Source organism: Trachypithecus francoisi, unplaced genomic scaffold (genome assembly GCF_009764315.1).
Source record: "Trachypithecus francoisi isolate TF-2019V2 unplaced genomic scaffold, Tfra_2.0 Lachesis_group7, whole genome shotgun sequence".
NCBI lineage: Eukaryota > Metazoa > Chordata > Mammalia > Primates > Cercopithecidae > Trachypithecus > Trachypithecus francoisi.
This window is the reverse complement of record NW_022681472.1, coordinates 51052854-51080195: the sequence shown is the minus strand read 5'-3', so window position 1 is coordinate 51080195 and position 27342 is coordinate 51052854. Positions and strand designations below refer to the sequence as shown.

General features: G+C 36.4%; 1 protein-coding gene across 5 annotated transcripts in view; it reads left to right on the top strand.

Annotated features, from left to right (window-relative positions):
- Positions 1-27342, top strand: part of CUNH8orf37 (chromosome unknown C8orf37 homolog) — a 51373-nt gene that overhangs the window by 2648 nt on the left and 21383 nt on the right. For 3 of the 5 annotated variants that reach the window (XR_004435140.1, XR_004435141.1, XM_033202150.1), the window contains exons 2-5: positions 3778-3865; positions 7360-7424; positions 7985-8050; positions 14931-15026. Coding sequence is in view for 3 of the 5 variants with exons in the window: in XM_033202150.1 (XP_033058041.1) it covers positions 3778-3865; positions 7360-7424; positions 7985-8050; positions 14931-15026 (315 nt within the window). In the remaining 2 variants the exon portion in view is untranslated. Of the gene's footprint in view, positions 1-3777; positions 3866-7359; positions 7425-7984; positions 8051-14930; positions 15027-19738; positions 22593-27342 lie in introns of those variants that run through there. The other 2 variants (XM_033202151.1, XM_033202152.1) reach the window with 2 other exon arrangements.

Below are 27342 nucleotides of genomic sequence, written 5' to 3'. Positions count from 1 at the left end.
TTTGTGGTTGAAGGTGAATTTGCTTTGTTGTGAGGTCCACCCTATGGGCACAATAACATACTGTTGGTAGGAGTTGTTTGAGCTATTTTGGAGATTATTTGGTAAAGTATACTAAAAGCCTTAAACCATGTATGTGCACTGTTTGAACCAGTAAGCCACTTCTTTGACATTAGAAGACATTAGAAGAAATAATCAGCCTTGCATAAAACTTACGGATGAAAGTATTCATCACAATATTATTTATAATGAAAAATTGCAAATGTTATAAATGAACAATTAGGAAATGGTTAAAGAAGTGATGGTGCATTGTGTGGTAGAATATTATGCATATGTTTAAAGAATCATATTTTCTAAGATTATTTGGAAACATGTTTGGTAATGTCAAGTGGAGTACCCCAGATACATTTTAGACATTTATCATCATCATTGGTCTGAGTGGAAGGACGTTCGGAGAGGCTAGAGGCTCTTATTCTGGCTATAAATTACGTGAGTAAAATTCTGCTAACCATTAAAAATACTGTACACCCATCCTCAATATATAGTCCTGGAAATAGCAGTTGAAACATGTCTTCTCACAAGAGAAAATGACAGTTTTAATGATGCATTAGATGAATTTAAACTTTAAGTCAGGTGCTGCAAATTGGAAAGAAGACTTGTGGTGTTTTAAATTGCTGTGGACACTTAAACTTAGAACCCATGGAACCCTTGTTTATTGCCATGCAAATTACAATCTTGAATGAGTGTTTTTTTAAAAATAAAGTATTAGAAAAATGTGTAATAAAGATGTAAAATTAAAAAATGGAATTCTGCATTAACTGTGGATTTTACTAAATAGAATTACTGGTGAAGCTAATTTTTCCATCGAGACTATCTGGTATATGTTACGTATGTAGTCTGTTGGTGCTAAAAGATATCTGTGTGCCTGTATCAACATGTGACATGTGACATGTAAAGTTTCTTCATGTTCACAGTTCTTAGCAAATGCAGTTTCAATCCATAGATAGCCAGCAGTGGATGTTACTACAGGAAAATACAGGATTAAAATTGTCCTTGTGTATAAAAAAAAAAAAAAAAAAAGATAGCTTTGCAAGTAATACTATAAATGACCATGCTACATCTGGATACCAGGAACAACTGCTAATGTAAGGGGTCAAAACATGCAATTTGTTGAAGTGTTCAAAATGATAAAAAGAAATATGTGATTAGTAAAAAAAAGAAAAGACTGATGTGGGTTGAGAGGAACTGCAATAGGAATAAAGTGGTTCAGGATGATACAGATGGGAATATTTAAAGATAATATAGCTTTCTAGATGATATATAACAGCCAACATTTATTGAGCTCTTTCTGTATGCTGAGTGCTTTATATATGTTATTTCATTTAATCTTCACAACCCCATGAGGTGAATACTGTTACCCCATTTCACTGACCAAATCAATGCTTAGTTACTTGCCTACAGTCATATTGCTAAATCACAAGGACATAGTACATCTAGATTTAAGCTTTGTATATATACCTGTCACATTTAATTATAGGTTTAAGTGTTTATATTTTATTTTGAATATACCTTTTATTTTCAGCAGAAACTATATCTTTAAAAGATTAGAATGTCAGAAACAGAGTCAGAGAGGGAACCAGTAAAAGCTTATTAACATTTGATTGAGATTATTATCACATCAGAAGACCAAAAAATGTCTTATACAGTCCTTTAAAATTATGAGTTCTCAGTGAAATGTTGACTTTATTGTTATTACTATAGCAAAGCATAGGCAAGTGTAGGCATTGTGAAATTGAGTGATCTAAGAACAGACCAGAATCTTATGTAAGCTGGTAATTTGGATCTGTAACAGTACTGATTAGGTTGGTGGAGTTTGGATGCATCTGATTCTTGAAATTGTGAAATTGCATGAGGGAGGATACCCCAGTGAGTATGTCCTGAAAGCCAAAGAAGAGAATTTTAAGAGGCCATCTTAGCCACCTCTTATCAAAAAAGAAATATAAGGAATTGGTACCCAACAGTGTCAGATGCTTCTGAAAGATTAAAGAGGATTGGAACTGAGAACCACCATTATATTGTAGTAATTTGGGCAGTGGAAACCTTTGAGAGAAGAGTTTCACTGTAGTTGAGGGATTAGAGGCCAGAAGTAGAATATTATACCTGAAATAAATTTTAAGTAGTCATCTATATATCATTTTTATAGATAAAATATTTGAGTTTCAGAGAGATTAAATAATTTAAACTAGGTCAGTAGCTCTAGACTGGTGATGATTTTGCCACCCAAGGGGCATTTGGCAATGTCTGGAGACTTTTTTTTATTGTCACACCTGGGGAAGGGTGTGCTATTATTTAATAGCATCTAGTGGGTAGATGCTGTAAAACGTCCTGCAATATACAACAGTCTCCTGCCCCTACATACACACCCCAGAGAATTATCTGACCCAAAATGTCTGTCATTCCAAGGTTGAGAAACCCCTGTCTAGGATTAACACCCAGCTGATTCTAAATCTAGTCTACTTGTAAGGAAGTAGAAATCGTGGATATAGACTATTCTTCAGTAGTGAGTAAGAAAGGGTGGCAGCTTTAAGAGAGGGGTTTTTTGAAGTGTCTCTTTGAAGAAGAAAGCCTTGAGCATACTTCTAAGTCAAAGGAAGAAACCAGTATACAGTGAAAGACATTAAGGGTAAAAGTTACAGTACAACTGAAGAGGCTAAGCCTGGAGACAGATAGAATCAACCATTAGGTAGTAGGCAGCAGTCTCTTGCTTTTCTTATTTCAGGTTAAATTTTTTTACTCCAAGATGTAACGAAGAAGTCCTATGCTAAAAATTGTCAGAATAAATACATTTCTGAAATTAGAGAGTTTGACTAAAAAACTTGTCTTCTAAAACAAAGAATTTAATGAAGTTATAAAGTTGATGTACAGCATCTACTTCATATAAACGCTAAAGAAAGTTAATGTTGTATAGTATGAAGTGCAGGGACTGCCCTAGATTCAATTCCAAGCCTTTTCTCCCACTGTTTATATGACCTTGAACAGATTTCTGAATCTCTCAGTGCCTTTTCTTCATCTATAAAATGGGGTTAAATAAAGATACACTCATGTAAAGACTAAGGACAATGCCTGGGTTGTAGTAAGTATTCAGTCAATACTTACTATTTAGCTATTAGCTATTTAGCATCAGCTATTAAATAGAAGTTCTGTGTAGTAGTGGTTGTATTAATAATCCAGTGATGACTTTGCCTGCAGAAGGTAGAGGTAGTTGAGTAGCTGAGATATTCTAACAAATAGCACCTTTTTTGGGGGATTGGGGGGAGGGTGGTCATTTGATTACATGACCTTTGACTCCTCTTGTAAAGAGATATGGTTGACTTACAATGCAAACTTTAGGGGAAAAGTCAGGAAGACTCTTAAAATTATCTTTGTTTATAATATCAGGTTCTGCTTATCATTGTACATATTTTGCATTAAATACATGCTTTATGTAATTTAGATAAGTACATACCCAGCTTCCTCTCGAATATAATGTATATAGTTTTAAATGTCTCAATTGTGTAATATCAAGTATGTAATAGTATAGAACATATGTGAATTTGTACCTGATAAAATATATCTTTGTCTCAACAAACTTAGACTATATCCACAGTGAAAAAAATTAAAATCACTTTTATCTTTCTACTATCAACTCTAATAATGGATTTTAAGCAAAACTCTTCCGATACTAGCTTTATCTGCTCATAAACCTCAGGCGAGTTTTCTCTGCATATGTTTTCTTTTCAGATCAACAGAAACATTTGAAAAAGAAGATGATCTTGACAGTCTTATTAATGAAATATTTGAAGAGTCCAACTTGGACAAAAAGCCCTCTGTAAGTCAAGTGTTATAAATATGTAGTAATTCTGTCATTATTTCAAGACATGTTTAGAATAGTCTTAAAGAAGACGCAAGTAGCTACCCATTATCTTTTGAATTCCGAGAAATACAATTACTTAAAGAAATTATTACACTTAAAGAGCTGTAGAAGTAGTAAAATATTAGAAACTCTCAGTACGTGTTTCCCTGTGCATTTCTCAGTAAGAATAACAAATTAGAAAAGCTGTTAGCATAGAAGTCAACTCACACATCAAGCTGGTCACTTGTATTTATTTGTAGTTTCTAAGAACACTTTTCTAAAAGGCCAAAAACAAACAGCTTTCATTATAGGAATGTGCTTAGCACCTCACGTGCAATGCCATTGTTCTTATCCCATGAAGCAATGACTAAATTGTTAATATTTCAATTTTTTAAATGTTTATGTGTCTATTTTAGGTGCATAAAAAGTTCACAAAATAATACAACAGCAACCTATATACTGAACATACCATGACAGCTACCCATATTAAACATATATTAATGTTTTGCCATATTTGCTTCACTGGACCTTTTTTTTAAAAAAGAAGTGCAAATTAAAGATATAGTTTAAGACCTCTCTAAATCCTACTCTATTGCCTTCCTTCCCAAAGATAACCATTTATCCTTTTTATCCATACATTTATACTTTTATTACATATGTATATAACCATAAACAATTGTAACTGTGTACAGTAGTCCATTATATAACTGCCACAGTTTATCCACTTCCCTGATGATGGAGATTTACATTGTGCTCAGTTGTTTGCTATTACAAATAATGCTTCATCAGATATCTTTTTTTTAATTGGAGAAAAGGCATACAAATTTTAACATGTACACAGGGAAAACCAGTGATTACTCTCCTTCATTAGATATCTTTACATGGCTTCTTTTACCCATATACAGAAGTTTCTCTAGGATATACAAAGCTAGAAGAGGAATTCCTAGGTCATAAGGTGTGCTTATCTTCAACTCTACCCATTGCCAAATTGTTTTCCAAAGTTACTTTATCACTTAACATTTTTCATACTGGGCAGTATATGAGAATTTATGTGTTTTAATTTTTATCAGTATGGTGTGTGTCAAGCATATCTTTTACATTTAAAAGAAGGATACAAAAATAGAAGTCTAATTTACAAAGACCACAAAAAACATTAAGAAATAACTATAGTAGCAGGGTTTTGTTTTTTAAAGGATAGGGAAGATAAAAGCAAAACAGTGGACTGAAAACATCTAGGTAATGGTTATGGTTAGAATATGGATAGAGACCACTTATATTTTTGTCACCCAGACTAAAAATCAAATGACTAGTATAGATTTTAAGATCTGAATTTTTCAAAATTAAACTTTTTCAATTCACCTGAAGTAAATTAGTACACTGATGCCAAGTTGAATAATATGTAAACACAATAGCAATATTAAATATAGTCATTCCTTGGTATATTCAAGGGATTGGTTCCAGGAACCCCCCCACATATACCAAAATCCATACATACTCAAGTTGTACAGTCAGCCTTACAGAACCCACCTATATGAAAAGTTAGCCCTCTGTATATGGGGTTTTGCATGCCACAAATACTGTATTTTTGATCCTTGTTTGGTTGGGAAAATTCCACATATAAGTGGACTTGTGTAGTTGAAACCCATGTTGTTCAAGGGTCACCTGTACCCTGCAAACAGAATGCTTCCTAAGTACCCAGTAAGTGTGTAAGCACTGAATAGTAATGCCAATTTGTAGTACTAATTAATGGTAGAAAAAAATTACATCATTTTGTTGCTCTTCATTAATCATCTGAACAATTCATTATTTATTAAGTACTATAGGGTGCATATCTGTTTATGAGGCGCTATCTTTTCAGTTAAGGTGTTTCAGAACAAGATAAGTACTTCTCTGGCTTGGCTTTAAGATATACTAATTTGAAATAAAAGTAGCTCTTACAGTCATGAAGAAATAAATTTTTAAGCATGATCTTTTCCTTTTTTAGTTATGTATTATGTCCAGTTTTCCAACCTTCAAAGGAGATAGCAGGTCTAAGTAAAACATTCATTGGGGAAAAAAACATTTAAGAAAAGAAACATCGGGCCAGGCGTGGTGGCTCAAGCCTGTAATCCCAGCACTTTGGGAGGCCGAGACGGGCGGATCACAAGGTCGGGAGATCGAGACTATCCTGGCTAACAAGGTGAAACCCCGTCTCTACTAAAAATACAAGAAAATTAGCCGGGCGTGGTGGCGGGCGCCTGTAGTCCCAGCTACTAGGGAGGCTGAGGCAGGAGAATGGCGTGAACCCGGCGGGAGGTGGGGGGAGGGTGCGGAGCTTGCAGTGAGCCAAGATCGCGCCACTGCACTCCAGCCTGGGCGACAGAGCGAGACTCCGTCCCCAAAAAAAAAAAAAAAGAAAAGAAACCGATAAACAGATGGTCTATGCCAGTGTTGTCATTAGAGGCTATATTATGCCCTAAAAATACTACTCCCCCACCGCACCCCCAGCTCTCCCATTCTGTCGCATTTCTGAACTGTTCCCAGACCCACACAACAAAGCCCAGGAACCAACAACGAACCTCAGAGTGTGCCAGCTTAGAGTCATAAGCATGAGTCTGGATGGCACATGAAACATGCTCCCCAAACAGAAAGATTCCGGCATATTGTTATTTTTCAGACATGTGCCAAAATTTTTTCCATTTCTGCTTAACATCAAATAAGAGTTGAGCGACATAGTAAAACAATATTTTTGCCTCTATTAAATTTCCTCATCCACTATGTAAAATGAAGGCACGACTCTGCATAGTTTAAATTGCCTTTTCTCCATCTCACTTCCTCTCCTTGGCGGTGGTCCTAGTGTGTGGTTGGTTTATGTTGTTTGGTACCATATACCACTTAACACTTAATAAATGCTTGCTAATGATGATGATATTATGTAACCATATAGGAACTACTGTATGGTTGTGACTAGGTAGCTCTACATTTTCCTTGAACATTTATTGGTTGATACCATTCCATTTGATCAAAATTAATATTCCTGAAGTTACACAGGAGCTTGGTTAGTTTAATTTTCGTTCATATGACGCACATTCACAGCCTTTAAAAATGAGCCTGAGGTTTTTTTCCTCCTCAATTGAATTTTTCTAGAATGAAGTTTTAAATAGCAGGTCCTTCATATTAAATCATTGAACTGTAATATTAACTGAAGAGTTATAAAGTGACTCTAAATCTTAGCATGCTAATAATGGCAATATATCAATTTCCTAGCCTAAAAGTTAGTAGAGTAATTTGCACATTCCTTAGGGAGTTCTGCTTCCGTTTTGCCTTTAAAAGGTTTTGATCATTGTTTTTATTTCAGAAACTTAAAAATGATGCCATCAAAATGTGTATTTAAGTCATTTAGAAAATATTCTTGTTATAAGGAATATTAGTTTTCATGTTACAGTTTTCTAAGTTACTCGTGGCCTTTTATTGTTTTGCTTTTTTAACAGAAATTAAAATCTAAATCTTCAGGTAACACATCTGTCAGAGCTTCCATTCAAGGCCTTGGTAAAAGGTAAGTTGAGATTGCTTTGGTGACTTATACACACTATTGAGCAAACACTATGAGCATAGTCTAGTAGATTTTGTTACCATTTAAACAGCAGTGACATTGAACAACAAAGCATTGGTTGGCCTTCAGGAGAAAGACCAATAGCAATATCTTCAGTGTTCTTATGGTCTATGACCCCCTTCATGTAAAGGAAATTAAATGGGGGATTATTGCTATTGTAAATAATTTTCTGCCATTTAAAAAAAGTGTGAATAGTTTCTCAAAATTAATGTTCTGTTATATTCTTCAGTATTTACTTTGTCCCTTACATTATTTGGCAAACACATTTTTCTTTTACTCATTTTAACTCCTTGAGTGTTCCTGAATGTACAGGTTATATCCAATAAAGCAGTGATCCTACAATAAATAGCTCTTCTTTGAAATGGTTGGCTTGCTAGGGAAAATAAACAATTTGACTACAAGAACATAAAGTCAACAAAACCAAAAATTTTTTAACATGGCCAATTAACTTCTCCTATTTTTTGTTATAACTTCATATTTTTGCATCTGTTGAACACATCTAGTTGCAGTCCGGTGTACCTTGGTGGAAGCTCTATTCCATGTGGGATTGGAACAAATATTTCATGGAGGTAGGTTGTCAGAAATGTATTATACTTTCTTACTAGGTTTTTTCCAAATGGATGCCCCGTTGTTAAAATGTAGTTCTTAACATCTTCGCATCGGTCTGTTTTATAAGGAGAGGTATTTTTATTAGCTAATCTAAGAATTCTTTGTTTTTAATTCTTGGGAGATAGCTATTGAAAGCTGTGATGTTAGGTATGTGTTATTCATTTTATGCTCTTTTCTAAGCCCCACTTGAAATGCCTGGATCACTCCAGTCCCAGCTTTGTTTCCACAGGACACAGGAGAGTGAACTTCTTTCCAGGCAGTGGAAGCAAAGTGGCCATGCAGATACATGATGCCTTACCCACACTGCCTTGGCCAGTTAGCATGCAAAGCTACAGGTCTGCATTACCCAAAACATTCTCAAGCATAGTTGCTTGATTTTACATGTTTACATATTTCAAAAGCAGAAACCCTACATTCTTTGTCTCTTCCCTGCCCTTCCTACCTCTGCTTTCTCACTCAGTACCTCTTTCTGGGCAATCTTATAGTCATGATGCCACCTACCCCAAACCCATGTTAGCCCCATAGTCCTAGCACATTCCATTGGCACTTTCATAATATGGGCAAACAGTTTGGCTTTGGGCAAACAGTTTGGCTTTAAGCAAACGCTACTCTCCTGCTGCTTTTGGTTCTATTTTTGGCAGAGGCCTACTTACCTAGCTTACTTTATTAAAATATTTTTATCTAGTTATTTCTAAAACACTTACTTTCTGTTAATTTTTAAGAAAGAACGGCCTAAGTTATATGATTGCATGTTGACCACATTTCTGGAGGGATAACTGTTATATAGTCAAACGTCACCAGCAAGGATTCATTCTGAGAAATATGTCATTAGGTGACTTCCTCATGTACAAACATCATAGAGTGTACTTACACAAACCTAGATGATATAACCTACTACACACCTAGGCTAGGTGGTGTACTAGCCTACTACACACTACTAGGCTACAAACCTGTGTAGCATGTAACTACACCGAATACTGTAGGCAGTGGTAACACAATGGTACATATTTGTGTATCTAAATATTAAAAAGGTACAGCAAAAATACATTCTAAAAGGATTTTTCAAATGGTACAGCTGTATAGGGCACTTAGCATGAACCAAGCTTGCAGGACTGGAAGTTGCTCTGGGTGAGTGAGTGAGTGAGTGGTGAGTGACTGTGAAAGCCTAGGACATTAGGCTAGTGTAGACTTTATAAACACTGTAACTTAGGCTACACTAAGTTTACTTTAAAAAGTCTTTAATAATATTAACCTAAGTTTACTGAAACTTTTCATTTATAAACTTTTTTTAACTTTTGATTCTTTTTTAATAGTAATTTAAAACACACTGTATAGCTATACTAAAATATTTTCTTTCTTTGTATCCTTATTCATAAGCTTTTTTCAATTGTTTCATTGTTTTTTACTTTTTAAACTTTTTTGTTAAAAATGAAGACACAACACACACATTAGCCTAGGCCTGTGCAGGGTCTGGATCATCCATGTCACTGTCCTGCACCTCCACATCTTGCCCCGCTGGAAGGTCTTCGTTGGGGGGGAGGCTACAACATGCATGGGGCTGTCATCTCGTAAAAACAGTGCCTTCTTCTGAAATACCTCCTGAAGGACCTGCCTGAGGCTGTTTTACAGTTAACTTGTTTTAATAAGTAGAAGGAGTACATTCTCAACTAATGATACAAAGTATAGTATAGTAAAATCATGAACTAGTAACATAGTTTATTATCATTATCAAGTGTTAGGTACCATACATAATTGTATGCACTACTTTTATACAACTGGCAGCTCAGTAGGTTTGTTTACATCAGTATCACCGCAAACACATGAGTAAGCATTGTGCTGTATAGGACAGCTATGATGTAACTAGGAATAGGAATTTTTCAGGTCCGTTATAATTCTGTAGGACCACTGTTGTATATATGGTCCATCGTTGACCAAAACATCACTGTGGCAAATTAACTGTATTGAATAATAGAAGTGGGAGTTAAAAAAACATTGTTGGAGGGTTGTGGTGGTGCCAGCCTACATCCAAGGACAATGCCCAGAAGGTAGGGCTATAGGACAAAAGTGAAATTAGGAGTCTGGAGAAGCCTTATATGGGAACACCAGGCAGCCAAAGGCTAATATAAATCCACCAGAATGTTACCTGCTGTTAGAGCTATAAAGAAGAATTAATAGTAATTGAATCATGTATCGAGGACTCTCTGTACAAAAAAATTAGAGCTACAAACTGCTTGTAGAGGTGAATTTAATGTTGTTGCTATCAATCCTAAATTACCTGTTTCAACTCAGTTGGGACTTGCTCTGTCATTTTCAGAGCCATGCCTCCTCTATTCCAGGCATCTATCAAGTCACCCATGAACCACAGCAGCAGTTTCCCAGTTAGCATCCACTTCCATCTTTTCTAGTATCACCCACATATAGCAATCAAGATAATATCCCTAAAATATTATTTTGAGTGCCTCTCCTCTATTCAGAAGGGAAGTGAGAGTTGCCATTTGTCTCACGTTAACTCTAAACTTACTATTTGCTTTACCAAATTGTTATCCTTGTTGCTCCTCTTCTCTCTTTAGTTCCTTCAGCTCCAATTAAAGCCTGGGTCAGATATTCCACTTCCACTGGGACGCTTGTCATTCTGTACTTTCCACTTGCGTTTTTCTGCGTCTGAGTATATTTACATTTATTCCCTGTCTGAAACAACACTCCCTTCTAATGCATGTCTCCTGCTACCTTATCTGTTTAATTCACATACTGCAGATTGATTTTTCCATTTGAATTTTTTCCATTTTTTAAATCCATTGAATGCCCATGTCGTAAACCCTGTGCTAGGTTATCAATGAAAGGCAAAACATTGGCCAGTGAGGAACAAATCAGCACATGATTACTCCTGTGGCATGAAATGGAAGGGCTCTGATGACAGAATGCCTGAGTTCAAAGCCTCACTCTGCCACTTACAAGCTCTGAAGCCTTAAGAAGAGATGTTATCTTCTAAAACCTATTTCCTCACTCTTAAAAACTAAACATATTTCATGGAGATACTCTGAGGATTAAATGAAATAATACATGAAAACTATGCTTGTGGTGGAAAAGACAGGTACTGCAGGCACACTGGGTTCTAATTAAGGTGTCTTTCTCATCCATTAGTCCTGCTTTCTTGTTATATCTCAAGGACTAGAATATTTATTCTACTACTAGTTTTCCATTTAATCTCAGGAAATACATATACTTATAGGTGCCTTCTGTTTTCATGAATGATCTTTTAAAAAAATACATTCTGGTTTACTTCTAAAAAGTAAACATTTCGGTGAGATTTTCTTATGTATGAAATATTTTGTGTGTACTTGGATGTAGTTCTACCACAGACAAAATCTATACTAGATGGAATTTCAGTAAACCAAAGAACAGCCTGTTTTCATAGCTCGAGGCTCCTATCACATACTGTTAGTCCAAGTGGGATGCCAAAATCAATTATACCCCATTTCTACCTCCTGCATAGCTGTAAGAAGAGATACCAGTTGCATATATATGTGCAGGTAAATATTTGTATTCGCAGATTTTTTATTAGTTGCCCCTTTCGTGACACACAATTTGCACCCATAGAAAAATAAACACATGTGTTCATCTGCATATGCAACATTTTATGTGTGAAGTACTTTATACTGTCCAGAGCACTTTTTATATATGCATGTTGACTTACCTACTCCACAGGAGAAAAACCCAAGATGCCTATCAAGAATTTTTACCTCCATTTTATAAATGAAGAGATGGAGGTACTTGTGTTAAATTCGTCAAACACATATTAATCACCTGGCAGGTCCTAAGGATTAAATGAACAAATTATGGTGAACAAATAAATGGACAGTTCCTGTCCTCCATAAGCTTTCAGTCTAGATAAGGAGATAGGCTTTAAATAGATATCCCACAAATAAGTATTTAATTTCCATTTGATATGTGACATAAAGGGAAAGTATGGCATACTATAAGCATAGATAATGGGCACTCTAATATGCAGGATCAAGGAATAATTCTCTGAGAAGATAATCAAACCACAATATGAAAAATGAGTAGGAGTTAGGCAAAGAGAGGTGACCATTGGAGCCAGAGCGCACACATGTTTAGAAGATCCCTGAGAAGGGGAGGAGCTGGGGGTGTTCCTCTGGTGGGAGGAACAGAGAGCATCTGGCTGTGCTGGAGCATAATGGGAAAGAATGGCCACTGAGGGGACTGGAGAGAGAGTGGAGGGACATTTGACTTAGGGTCCTGTAATCCTTTAGAGGATTTTGGAAAAAGTATGTCCTGTGTGCAATGGGCCACATTTGTGTTTTCTTAAAAAAGTCATGTCAGCTGCTGTGCAGAAAATGGCTTGGGAGTTGGAGGGGCAAGACAGGAAAGAGAAGATGGGAGTTGTGACCTGCGTGGTAGCAATGACTTAGGGAAAAGCTCAAATTTGAAGTATTAAGAATATAGAATTGACAGAATTCAGTGATTGATTAAGGAAGGTAAGAGAGAAAGTTGTTAAGAATGACTCCCAAATAATGTGCCTTGCTCAAGGTCATATCAATTATTACAAAGCAAGGATTCAAGTTGGTTACTTGATACCTAATCCATTATGGTTTCTATTATACCACGTAGCAGAAAGCCATGTAATGAATGGGAAGAATCTCAGCTGATGTTGCTGTTGGAACTGCTGTTATCTGCAAACTGTCCAAACATCAAGTTTCTCTAGTCCCATTGTGTAGATCTGATAGGATTTAACAGAGAACCACAGTGTCTGGGCAGAAGATTATATTGGGTTAGATTTGAGGCATTCTTGTCATAAACATCTTTAAAATAGTGAATTCTACTTATTAGCTGGACAAAAGAACAAAGCTCTTGGTGACATGTGTGATGTCCTCTACATTTTAGAGGGAAACACCTGACAGTTTGTCTTTCACTGGAGTCATGACTTTATATTAGATATGCTTTTATTTACATAGTTATGAAAGATAAATATATTTCAGCCCTGAAAAGAAGTACTGATTTACATGGCCAGGGCATAAAGGAAATTGAATCTATCCTGCCTATTTGTGGTGTTTGTTTGATTTCTAGATACAGCTCTGGTTTGAGGTAATGCTGAATGACTTTAGATTTTAGAAAAAGATTTGTCTTTCATTTGTTGATGGAAAGGGGAGAGAATAGTAGTAGGAAGCATGGTGGCAGTAATAAGTACTACAGATAAAACGAAGGCATTTTCAAACCAATCGAATTTTACTCTCAATTATTTTTTAAACTACTTGCAAGACTGGATTATTCCATAGACTGGTACTAATTATGATCTAATAGAGTAAATCGTAGCAGTGGAATGATTTCTTAGCTGCAAGTTAGTTTTATGTTTCTCAAAGGACAGTGTTTGTAGGAAAATGTGGTGGTGTGAATAGATTTGAATAAACTACTAAATTTTAAATTAAATTAAAAAGCTATATTTAACATTATGGTTGAGATTTTACACATACAAAATGTCAGGAAATTCTAAATTATAGTTCCCACAACAGCAATAATTCAGCCAAATTGCACATGTGTATTAAGGCATTAAAGTTAACACTCTGTGCAATCATGTAATAAACTATGTATGCATAAGAAAGCAGGTCATAGTAACTTTGGGAACTATCATTTTGCATTTCCTGACTTGTACATTCGAAGTCTGAGTTCAAATGTGTACAGATGTAGTTGTTGAATTTCCAAATGTAGAAATGCAACTTCATAAATTGCTAAGTTTGAAAGAAAATATGGACTTGCCTATGAAACTTGTATAGGTTTTAAATGTTTCATTATTATTATAGTTAATAGTATTTTTAGAAATACAAAGCATTTATTCTCAAAGAAACTTTCAGGCCAAAGGTATTTGCAGTTTTGAAATTAGCATATCTGAACTTTGAAGGGAAATAAATGAAAAAAATCTAATGATGAGTTTGTTTTATTTTTTCATTACAGAAGTATTATGTGCTTACTGGAAGAATAAAAACAAAATTGAAACATGTATAAAGAAAAAGATAATAATCTCCCTTCCTTCCCTTTATTCAACCACTCCTGATGCAACCAGTGTTACTGTGTAGTATGTAACTTTCTACATTTTGCTCCATGTTCTTATAAACTCCTAGCCACCTATATAGGAATTTATTGGGGGGGTCGTTTTTACAAAAATAGGATCATGCTATACATGTTAGTGTGCACCTTGGTTCAGATATCCCTCCAGATTAGTATATAATCTAGTTATCATGAGCATTGTTTCTTCTCTCACTACAATCGAAGCTCTATGAATATAGAATCTCACTAGCACATACCAGACTCTCAATAAATATTTTTTAAGTGAGTGAATGAGTGCATTATGCCAAGTTGTGAGGCAGCAAACAAATACAATCTTTTCCCAGCGCTTAATCAGCTTATCTGAAAAACAGATTCATTTCAATGTCATGTGACATATTCTTTGGTAGAGATATTCCTGAAAATTTCAGTAGTAAGGGAAGCATTTAAAGAAGTCAGCTTATGTGAAGATCTCCCTCAGACCGAATTTGAAAACCATGGAATTAAAAGATCTACAAATCTATTTTCTTTTGTATCTATATAATATATGTGTATGTTCAGTGTACAAGATCGTAGTAAAATAGGTTTGTGCAAAAATTTAACCTTAAGGTTTAGACTGCAAATAATGCTTTAGTATAAAGATTTATAATCATATTAATCTGTACTTTTCTGTTGTTTATTCAGTAGTCTGTAATATGTGGTATATCCCATAAATAAATCACCGTGTCTTCACATTTAAAGATACTAATAATCTTTAATATACAATTTTTTTTTTCTGAACAGAGCATGTGACCATCTGCGTTGTATAGCCTGTGATTTCTTGGTAGTCAGCTATGATGACTATATGTGGGACAAATCATGTGATTATCTGTTTTTCAGGTATGTTACTAAAGAACTTCACTCTGAAAAAAGTACCAAGTACTTTATACTTGGTACTTTTTTTCTTATTTTGATATATTCTGTCTGGGCAGATCCGGCCAGATCATGTGGGCTTCACCTCTTCAATATAGTCATGTGCTACATTATGATGCTTTAGTCAGCAGTGGACTGCATACATATATACATGGTGGTTCCATAAGATTATAATGGAGTTGAAAAATTCCTAACACCTAGTGACATCATCGTCATTGTAATATTGTACTGCAATGCATTGCACATGTTTGCGGTGATGCTGGTATAAACAGTAACATGCTGTAGAGGTTTGTAGCCTATACCATATAGCCTAGGTGTGTGGTAGGCTGTACCGTCTAGGTTTGTATAAGCTCAATCTGTGATATTCCCACAATGATGGAATTGCCTAACAAAGCATAAGCAATGCATGACTGTGTTTCTGTCATCCATCTCCTTCTCTCCATCTGCCTGCTGTCAGCCTAGATAAGGACATGTTACTTCTGGACAAAAATACAGAAGTAACCTCCTCACTGGTTTTTCTGCCTACAGTCTCTTCTTTCAGACCATCCTTCCCTTGTTCAGAATTAAAGCATAGCTCAGAGTATACCGTCCTACTGCTCAACACCCTTCCACTTACGGAATAATGTCCAAATTCCTTAGCATGGCGTTCACGACCCTCCATAATCCAGCTCCCATCCGTCCATCATCCAGCTTTGTCTTCCCACAATGTATATTTCACCTTTGAAAGATTTTATTTACATGAGAGTACTCAAGGTTCCCATTGCTTCTGACTTGGTACAACCTCTTGACCTCCTAGGATGCCTTCCCACCATTTGATCTACCTAAACCCTACCTGTCCTTCAGAGTAAAGTTCATCACATGTCTTCCATGATTCTTTCACCACTCTCTCAACTGGAAGAAAACTCTTCCCTTCCTGTGTATTCACGGTGCTTTGGACCTATTATATACTGTAATATAAAACTGAAGCTCTTAGGTTGGTGTATGACTACCTTTCTCCTTGTGGCTGAGATAATGTCTTGCTCATATTTATATAATTTGTACATTCTTATACACTTACAGAATACCTAATATCTTTAAGGTGTTACAAGTTATAAAAATATATTTGAACTTTACATTGACATTTTCAATTAAAAATTTAAAGCTAAAAATTAATACAGTATATTACCGCAGCACTTTTCAATAGCATAAAGAAAAGGGTAAGAGACTTTCCCCTACACCTCTTTTGGCAGCCATTCTTGGGTAAATCTATGAGTATACCCTAATTTAATAGTTGTTAAACTTTCTCACATCAAGAACCACTTTGAAAATCTTATGAAAACTTTGAATCCTCCTCATACATATATACACAATTCAAATATAAAAATACATGGAAAAATTATAACTTTAAAAATTTTACAGTTTCCAATCCAAATAAAGCCTAATGTATTCCCAGAATCTGAGGTCAGGAACCCATACTTTTAGGCTTAGCCCACTTTTTATCCTATAAGTGGAAAAGTTGGCTTTTAATTACAGGTTGACTTTTCCTTTTCTGACTTTTCTAAACCCTCTGCTATTTACTATCTACTAGTTAATCTAATAAGTAGCTAATAATCTCCATATGTCTCCAAGATGAAGCATGAATTTTTATAAAACTATCATAGGATAATAAAATGCATGTAACATCAAGACAGTGGAGAACACAGGCATAAAGTAAACCATGGATAACTTAGTTGGTACTTGAGGAACTTGCAGCAACTCAGAGGCATCAAGAACACCAGTTGGTTTACCCTAGATCTGTGGCAGCCTGGTTTTAAAATATATGTATTTTTAGATAAAACAGTGACAGCTAGAGGATTTATTATACTATTAAACAAGTAGTCATTATTTAAATCAGTAGAAAATACTGTCTCAGTTTTCAAGACACTTAGGAATGTCTCTGGGAGATAAGAGAATGGAACAGCTAAAGAATAAGGCTGTCTCCACCATCAAGATATAAATCATTGATATTTATTTTGTACAGTATATTGGTGTTTACCTGTAGACATTATTCAACAGCTAGTCTATGATACTCTTAGATACTGGGCTCATAAGATGAGAGGAACCCAGGGGAAGGGAGACATGGGCGGGGACAAGCATGTGAGCAGCAAGTTAGTAGAGACAATAAGGCCAAGAGCACTGATGGGAGGTGAGCCTTGGATAGGAAAAGGAAGACCTCTATGACTGAGAGGAAGCCAGCAAGGTACTGATGTGTTCAGGGAGAGCTTGCCAGGAAATTGAAGGCTTTCATACCTGGCGGCCTGGTTTTGAGAATGAAGATGTAATCTGCTGAAAATAAGGGAGTGGAGGAGGATGTGGAATAATCACTGAGGAAACCAGAAGTGGACAATGACCAAAGACAATTTAAATGTTACACAGTGGAATGCTGTTCAGTTGTTTTATTGTCCTGTTTTACAGATGAGAGAAGTAAATGTATCCTAACTTTGAGAAATTTTAGAGCTTTTTTTTTTTTGAGATAGAGTCTCACTGTGTTGCCCAGGCTGGAGTGCAGTGGCGCAAACTCAGCTCACAGCTCACTGCAAGCTCCACCTCCTGGGTTCACGCCATTCTCCTGCCTCAGCCTCCCGAGTAGCTGGGACTACAGGTGCCCGCCACTACGCCCGGCTAATTTTTTGTATTTTTAGTAGAGACGGGGTTTCACTGTGTTAGCCAGGATGGTCTCGATCTCCTGACCTTGTGATCTGCCTGCCTCAGCCTCCCAAAGTGCTGGGATTACAGGTGCCAGCCACTGCACCCGGCCTTTTTTTTTTTTTTTTTTGAGCCAGTCTCACAAGCCGGGTTGCCCAGGCTAGAGTGCGTGCTGCAATTTCAGCTCACTGCAACCTCCACTTCCTGGATTCAAAGGATCCTCCAGCCTCAGCCTCTCGAGTAGCTAGGAATACAGGTGTGCGCTACCACATCCAGCTAATTTTGTAGAGATGAGGTCTCACCATGTTGCCCATGCTGGTCTCGAACTCCTGAGCTCAAGTGGTCCACCCACCTTGGCCCCCCAAAGTCAAGATTACAGGCATGACCCCCCACAGCCGGACAAGTTTTAGAACATTCTGAAAGAAGTGTAAGCTATACTTACCACCTTGCCACAACAGCTGAAGAAAATGCTTTTATTTTTCTATTAAATCATGTGTTTTCTTTAAGGAATGGAATGATTTTTCCCTAAGCTTTTAAGATATGTGCATTTTAAAAAGCATTTTAATGTCATAATTAGATCCCTGCCTATTCATGATTCCTAATCCTAAAATCTCTAAGGATTCAGTCAAGTATCAAATGTTAAGTTTTCAAAATATTTTGCAGATCAAATAAAGGACATTTTTCCTCAACAACCTAGTTTTGGCAGGGTTTTTTCTTTCTGTTAAAATTTAGATTATTCATTTCTTCCCTTAGCTAAGTCGTTTAGCTGGTCAGTCTGTTTCCTGAAGTCAGACAGTTGGCTTGGAAAATCTCTCAGGTTTTGTGAGGTTCTAACCTTCTAAATTGTGCCTGAATTTTGTACAGTGTAATACTGAATGTGGTGCCCATTGACCAGCAGAGGGCACTTTGTAGCCTGCCTTCTGTTGTAGTGATTGATATCCACAAGTAGTGGTTAGGTACTGTCTCTCTTTTTCCGGTATTCATACTGTATTTCGTCCTTTCACTTTGTATTTTTTCATCATTTTTAAAATTTTTTTCCATTTTTCTTTGCCATGGAATGTTTATATGAACTCATTACATGGATTATCATGAAATCACAATTGATTTTTTTATTAAACTTCTGTAGTCTTTTTTTATAATAGTATCAAATCCAGTGGTTATCATTTTTATGATGGCCCTACTTGTTGATTTAATTATTTCAACATTATTAATATTTATTTCAGGATAGACTTTTTGTTGCTGATAGTATGAGTAAATAGATCGTTGAAACTAATGAAAATTTTCTATAGTTAATTCATCAGAAACCTATGATCTTTATGCCTCTGATGTTCTCTCAACTTGCCATATTGCAGGCTTTTAAAATACGGCATAGGTGAGTATCTGAGGTAGGAGATGAACCACCATCCTTTCCATCCTATTTTCATATTATTTCATCTCTAATAGGATGTTCGTAATTCTTCAGCCCTTTAGGTTATTGTATTCCACAACAGTCAATAAACTAGCCTAGAGAATTGCCATAAAAAGTACAGATTATCAAAGAAATACCATCAGAAAGAGAACACCAAAGCATATCATCTAATGTTAGTGTGAGGGGATCTTGATTGTTTAGTGTTCGGATACTGGGAAAATAAGAAAATAGGCTGGGCACCATGATTCATGCCTGCAATCTCAGCGCTTTGGGAGGCTGAGGTGGGTGGATCACTTGAGCCCAGGAGTCTGAGATCAACATGGACGACATACTGAGACCTCGTCTCTACAAAAAAAAATTTTAAGCCGAGCATAGTGGCACATGCCTGTGGTCCCAGCTACTTGGAAGGCTGAGGTAGAAGCCTGGGAGGTCAAGGCTGCAGTGAGCCCTGATCGTGTCACTGCACTGCAGCCTGAGAAACAGTGAGACTCCTTAAAAAAAAAAAAAAAGAAAAGAAAGCAATGACCTTTTTAAAAAAAAAATTTTTTTTTAATCATTAAGCACTGAACAAAGGCACTATGCTAAAACTTTCCTGTTTTACTGATAGGAACAACATGCCAGAATTCCACAAATTAAAAGCTAAGTTGGTAAAGAAGAAAGGAACACGGGCATATGCCTGCCAGTGTAGCTGGAGAACTATTGAAGAAGTGACTGACCTTCAGACAGATCATCAGCTTCGCTGGGTTTGTGGTAAACATTAAGAATGCAGACTGCACATTCGGACAGATGCATCCATGAGAGCGGTCTCCATGAATCATCATCATATTTAGACAATAGTCCCTAACAATACCAATCCCTGTGGGAAAAGGCAGTGAATTTTACTGATAAACTACATACAGTTTTGAAGACCAAATAGACTAAGGAAGATAATGTATTATAACACTCTGGAATTATTCCTGCTATATGGATGTTTCACTTTCTACATTCTTTACTAATGTGACAGGCATCTACATTCTTTATTAATCTGTCTTCTGTTTAATGGAGGTTTGATTATGGAGTTCCATACAAATATCTAGTTTTTCATTAGCAGCTGCAATATTGATTGCTAATACATTTAGCAAAACATTCCCCCACTTGTAGCAGTTAAAGTGGATAAAGCCAGCCGGGCAAAGAGGTCATTTAGGAGTGTCTACAACACTTCCTCCAGTCAGATCTCTTGTTACCAAAGATCGTAATTTAGACATGGCAGAAACCAAGTGATCAGTGGCTAACGGAAGGGTATTCAGGAGTAGTTACAGGTATTTTGCAAAAACACTGCCTCATAGCTGATCTTACCTCTTCAACTCAAAGCAATGTTATGCACAATATTAAATATATGTTACCAGTTTTAGCTTATTTTTCCCTCTTTTGTTCATTTAACTATCAAAAGTTATTTTCTATTTTGAATACCCAATAATATATAAAAAGAGTCTGATGCATCCAAAATCATAAAAATCCTAATACATACAGGTTATTGTTGGATTTTCCAAGTACTTTCTATCCTTTAATGCCTAAAACTCCATCAAATGAAGTAAACAACAAGTAATATAATTTTTCAGGCAGCCTGTGGACTTTTCTGGCAGGATCAGGTTAACCTATCGTTTATTAGGTGAGTAAGTGAAAAGACAAAGCATAACTGAACCAGCAGGTAACCTATTGGGCTTCTTCCTGACATCACTGAGATCCGAGGAGCCCTACAATAGCAGCACATTCAGGAAATCAGATCCCTCAAATTTCTAGTTCCCAACCCCATTGAGAGATTTTTGAGAGCTTTCCAATCTGCCACAAACCCTCTGCTACATATGTACTATATAGTTTAAATGTGTGATACAGAGCACACTGAAAGGGAGTAATTGAAACAAAGTTATAATCTTCTTAGTCTTATGCTAAATTTATTCCAACCACCCTACTGAAGGGAGGAAGATCTGATCATTAGAATCCTTTTCCTAGCCATGACATATTTACATACTTGTAAAATTTACTGTAGTAAGTCTAGCATTGCAACAGAATAGATCTTATAATGGCCAATCCTAATACTTTTGTATTAAGGATACCATGACAGACTAAGCGTGGTGGCTAACGCCTGTAATCCCAGCACTTTGGGAGGCTGAGGAGGGCAGATCAGCTGATGTCAGGAGTTCAAGACCAGCCTGGCTAACATGATAAAACACCATCTCTACTAAAAATACAAAAATTAGCTGGGCGTAGTGGTGCATGTCTGTAATCCCAACTACTCCGGAGGCCGAGGCAGGAAAATTTCCTGAACCTGGAAGGCGAAGGTTGTGGTGAGCCAAGGTTGCACCACTGCGCTCCAGCCTGGACAACAGAGTGAGACTCCATCTCAAAAAAAAAAAAAAAAAAGATATTATGACAGATTTTATCTTTTAATAAAAATGTATTATATCCCAAAAGTTTTATCTACATGTAATTGAGTCAGACACCTAGGGGGATGTTGATTGAAGTCAACTGCTGGAAAAAAATACCAGAGCAACAAGATCCACACATTCAAAACCGCGTAGAATTTGACACATTATTCATAATGGTGCAATTCTTTTTTATTCCAGTAAGCAAATTTACTAAATCACTAATTTGAAAAAAAATTTTTTTGAGACAGTTTCGCGCTGTTGCCAGTTTGGAGTACAGTGGCGCAATCTTGGCTCACTGCAACCTCTGCCTCCCAGATTCAAGTGATTCTCCTGCCTCAGCCTCCCGAGTAGCTGGGATTACAGGCGCACGCCACCAAGCCCAGCTAATTTTTGTATTTACTAATTTAGTAGAGACAGGGTTTCACCATGTTGGCCAGGATGGTCTCCATCTCCTGACCTCGTGATCCACCCGCCTCGGCCTCCCAAAGTAACCTACGTTGCCTCTACATTGAAGGGACAAAATTGTCCTGTTTTTTTTTTCCCTTTTATTATTTCATTATAACTATCCTAAAACATACATACATTGCCTATGTTTGGCATTCCATAACATAATAATTATAATAATCCCCCAATGTCAGAAATGTATGTGTGAGTTCCCATTTTTATTGGCAATTTATAAGCTTTTTAATATTGTACTATTTAAAACTAAAATGTAGAAAGAATATTATGTTTATATACAGTCAGATAAATTATTAACTTGTAATTTAAGCTGAAAATGAAACTATTTTAGTATCAGTAGAAGAAAAGTATAGTTTCTAATCATCTATAATTTTAAAATGCAAAGCCTATAAAACTTTCAAGATGTTTTGCCTATTTGTTTTTTAATATTTATAATAATTTTCTGTCTTTAGCAAGTAACTATTGTTAAGCCAGGTAACTTCTGTATTTGAACTGTATTTTACTCTCAGACCCTCATCCTGCCTAGAAATGAGTAATAAATAATTACTCTGTGTTATTTACTTCTTTTATTTTATAGTAAAATATCCATTTGGATGGGTATTAATTTGAAATCATTTTGATGATTTTTTTTTTTTTTTGAGACAGAGTCTCTCTGTTGCCCAGACTAGAGTGCAGTGGTGCAATCATAGCTCACTGCAGCCTTGAACTCCTGAGCTAAAGTGATCCTCCCACCTCAGCCTCCCAAAGTGCTGGGATTACAGGTGTGAACCACCATGCCCAGTCAAAAAAAATTGTTTTAGTGTCAACAGAAAAGTTTCCAAGCATCCAGTTAAACAGATAATTTGTTTACATTGGGGAGGAGAAGTATGTCATAACTCTGATGTATGTGTGTGTGTATACATGCATGTGTAAAATAACATGGGTATTCAAAGGAACAGGTCCAAGTTTAGGAATAACAGACCATGTTGACTTGGCGGTATATACCTAGAACCTGTTTGTTGATGTCAGTAAACTTAGTAATTTTTCTTGGGCCAGAGAATGTGTCATCAGACTGTGAGTCTGAATTGCTTTCTCTCTTTTTCTTACTGATATTTAAGAATATGAAAGAAAAAGGTCTTTGTATCCAAAAGCATTATGATGAAGCTTAGCCATAAACTTCAAATGCTGATATTTCTCAACTGTTGTTTTAACAAAATCTCTTATCAGCCAACCTACTGCTCCCAGTAACCAGCAATATCTCTTGTATAAAATAGTTCCTGCGGCAAAGAAAAAATTTAAAATAGGCAATCTCTTTAGAGATTTTGCATCTTATTGTATTTCACTGGGTTTGTGACATCATTTTGTGCCCTATTTTAAGATTACACTAGAAAAACCAAAAAGAAAAAATATTTCATTAGTTATGTATATATACAAGTACATGATAATTAAATTTGACTTTCCCCAAATGCCTTGAGATAAGGGATGACAAAATGAAATGTAACAAAATCAGAGTTCAGAGTCATGTCCCTTAGAAAGTTACATGACTCTAATGTTGACAGTGGAGTGCTGAAGTCTCCCATTATTATTGTATGGGAGTCTAAGTCTCTTTGTAAGTCTCTAAGGACTTGCTGTATGAATCTGGGTGCTCCTGTATTGGGTGCATATATATTTAGGATAGTTAGCTCTTCCTGTTGAATTGATCCCTTTACCATTATGTAATGGCCTTGTCTCTTTTGATCTTTGATGGTTTAAAGTCTGTTTTATCAGAGACTAGGATTGCAACCCCTGCTTTTTTTTGTTCTCCATTTGCTTGGTAGATCTTCCTCCATCCCTTTATTTTGAGCCTATGTATGTCTCTGCATGTGAGATGGGTCTCCTGAATACAGCAGACTGATGGGTCTTGACTCTTTATCCAGTTTGCCAGTCTGTGTCTTTTAATTGGAGCATTTAATCCATTGACATTTAAGGTTAATATTGTTATGTGTGAACTTGATCCTGTCATTATGATATTAACTGGTTATTTTGCTCGTTAGTTGATGCAGTTTCTTCCTAGCCTCGATGGTCTTTACATTTTGGCATGTTTTTGCAATGGCTGGTACCAGTTGTTCCTTTCCTTTTTTTTTTTTTTTTTTTTTGAGACGGAGTCTTGTTCTGTCGCCCGGGCTGGAATGCAGTGGCCGGATCTCGGCTCACTGCAAGCTCTGCCTCCCAGGTTTACGCCATTCTCCTGCCTCAGCCTCCGGAGTAGCTGGGACTACAGGCGCCCGCCACCTCGCCCGGCTAGTTTTTTTTTGTATTTTTAGTAGAGACGGGGTTTCACCGTGTTAGCCAGGATGGTCTCGATCTCCTGACCTCGTGATCCACCCGTCTCGGCCTCCCAAAGCGCTGGGATTACAGGCTTGAGCCACCGCGCCCGGCCTGTTTCCATGTCATGTCCCAGAATAGTTGCTTAATAAATGTTCTCATTCTTTTGTTATTATACTTTAAGTTCTGGAATACATGTGCAGAACATGCAGGTTTGTTACATAATTATATACGTGCCATGGTGGTTTGCTGCACCCATCAACCCATCATCTACATTAGGTATTTCTCCTAATGCTATCCCACCCTTACCCCCCAACCCCCTAACCGGCTTCCGGTGTGTAATGTTCTCCTCCCTGTGTCCATGTGTTCTCATTGTTCAACTCCCACTTATAAGTGAGAACATGCAGTATTTGGTTTTCTGTTCCTGTGTCAGTTTGCTGAGAAGATGGTTTCCACCTTCATCCATGCCCCCGTAAAGGACATGAACCCATCCTTTTTTATGGCTGCATAGTATTCCATGGTGTATATGTGCCACATTTTCTTTATCCAGTCTATCATTGATAGGCATTTGGGTTGGTTCCAAGTCTTTGCTATTGTGAATAGTACTGCAGTAAACATATGTGTGCATGTGTCTTTATAGTAGAATGATTTATAATCCTTTGGGTACATACCCAATAATGGGATTGCTGGGTCAAATGGTATTTCTGGTTCTAGATCCTTGAGGAATCGCCACACTGTCTTCCACAATTGTTTGTTCTCATTCTTTTTCCTTCTAAAATGAATACTGTCTAAATTGAAGTAATAGTGCAGCATGATTCTTACAAGTCATTTGTAAAGATGTTTATTTATTCCCTATGAGGAAAGCAGCAATGCTATCATTATTTTTATAACTAGTGACTGTACACATGGTGACCTGTATTTTATATAAGTTGAAGCTACAACTTTCCTATTAAAAAAAAAAAAAAAAGGTGCTCCTCCTAGCCTGCCTCTTTCTGTGTGGCTTAAACCTCAGTCAGTCATCATGAAGGCATTCAGGCCTTTCACGGTATCTTTTCAGTTTCATCTGCCTCTGCTTTCCTCCTCCTCCAACCAAACTGCCTACCTGCTGTTCCTCAGATACACTCCCTCATCTTATCCTTTCGAAATCCAACTCATTTTTCAAAGCCAGTGTCTTGTACAACAGCAGTTCTCAAAGTGAGTTCCACTCTCAGGGGTCTTTCAGGTGGTCTACAAGATCAAATCTATTGTCAGTCAGAAGATGTCAGTTTCCTTCTTCACTGTGTTGACATTTGTGCAGATGGTGGAAATGGTAGATAGTGCTGCTGGCACCTTAGCACCATTCAAAGCAGTGATGCTGTGCACCTCCCATCAAAAAAGCCAGTTTCACTTAAGAATGTCCTTGATAAAGGCGGCAAAAATTATTGCCTTAGCCTTCAAAACCATGTCTTTTTAATATTCTGAGTGACTAAATGGGAAGTACAACTAAAGCACTGAGCAATTGTCTGAGTTGTGAGCTGAATGAACTGCTTTTTTCGTGGAACCCATTTTTGCCTAAAACAACAGCTGACAGACAGAAACTATGAGCATTCAGAAAAGTAATAATGTGAGTCTCCTCCAAGAAAATAACTGACAGAATGTTAAGTGAAAATTAGAATTTCAAAATATTTATATCCACTGTGAGCATGTCCCCATTATTTAAATTCCTTCCAGATCAGACTAGTGGTGATATTAACAAGCAATTTTTTATACTATATAATGAAATGTGACAATATCTGGAAGATCTGTATAATTCAGCAAACCAGTATTGCCAAAGGAACCAATACATGATATAACAAAAGTATACATTTAAAATGCAAGATGGACCAATAGATTTTAACATAACTGCATGCTGAAAGTTCATTTGATATGATTTCAGTTTCTACATTGCAGCTAACTTTTAAGAAACTACTCCTTGTAAAATTTTGATATAGTATTGATAAATAGGCACAGTTACCTGAAAAGACTATTACCCTCTTTTCTAGCTGTATGTCTGCATGAGGCTGAGTTTTCTTAAGGCCTCAACCAAAACGACCTATCTCAAGAGAGTGAATGCAGCAGTAAATATGAGAATCCAGCTGTCTTCTGTTAAGCCAGGGATTAAACAGAGCAGCAGAAATAGAAAACAAATGTCACGCTTGTCACTGCATTTGTTTTGGAAAATGCAGTTATTTTCATAAAAATGTGATAATATATAATGGGTTTATAATTTTTAAGTATATATGGTCTTAATGTATATTTTTAATGTTCTTAGTTTTAATTTCTAATACAATAAAAGTCAATAGATATAACCAAGCTTTGGGGGTTAAGAATGTAAAAGGGCCAAAAACATACACTAAGGAAAAGACAGTAAGTGATGCTGGGAAAACTGGATATCCCTCTGCAGAAGAATGAAACTAGACCCCATCTCTTGCCATATACAAAAATCAAACCAAAATGGATTAAAGATGTAAATGTAAGACCTCAAACTATGAAACTACTAAAAGAAAACATTGGGAAACTCTCCAGGACATTGGTCTGGGCAAGTATTTCTTGAGCAATACCCCACAACCATAGACAACCAAAGCAAACATAGACAAATGGGATCATATCAAATTAAAAAGTTTCTGCACAGCAAAAGAGACAACCAACAAAATGAAGAGACAACCCACAGGATGGGAGAAAATATTTGCAAACTTTCCATGTTACAAAGGATTAATAACCAGAATATATAAGGAGCCCAAACAACTCCATAGGAAAAAACTAATAATCCAATCAAAACTGGGCAAAAGATTTGAATGGACATTTCTTAGAAGACATACAAATGACCAGTAGGCATATGAAAAAGTGTTCAACATCATTGATCATCAGAGAAATGCAAATCAAAACTACAGTGAAATACCATTTCATACCAGTTAAAAATGGCTTGTATCCAAAAGACAGGCAGTAACAAATGCTGGCAAGGATCTGGAGAAAAGGGAACCCTTGTACCCTCTTGGTAGGAATGTAAATTAGTACAACCACCATGGAGAACAGAAAACTAAAACTA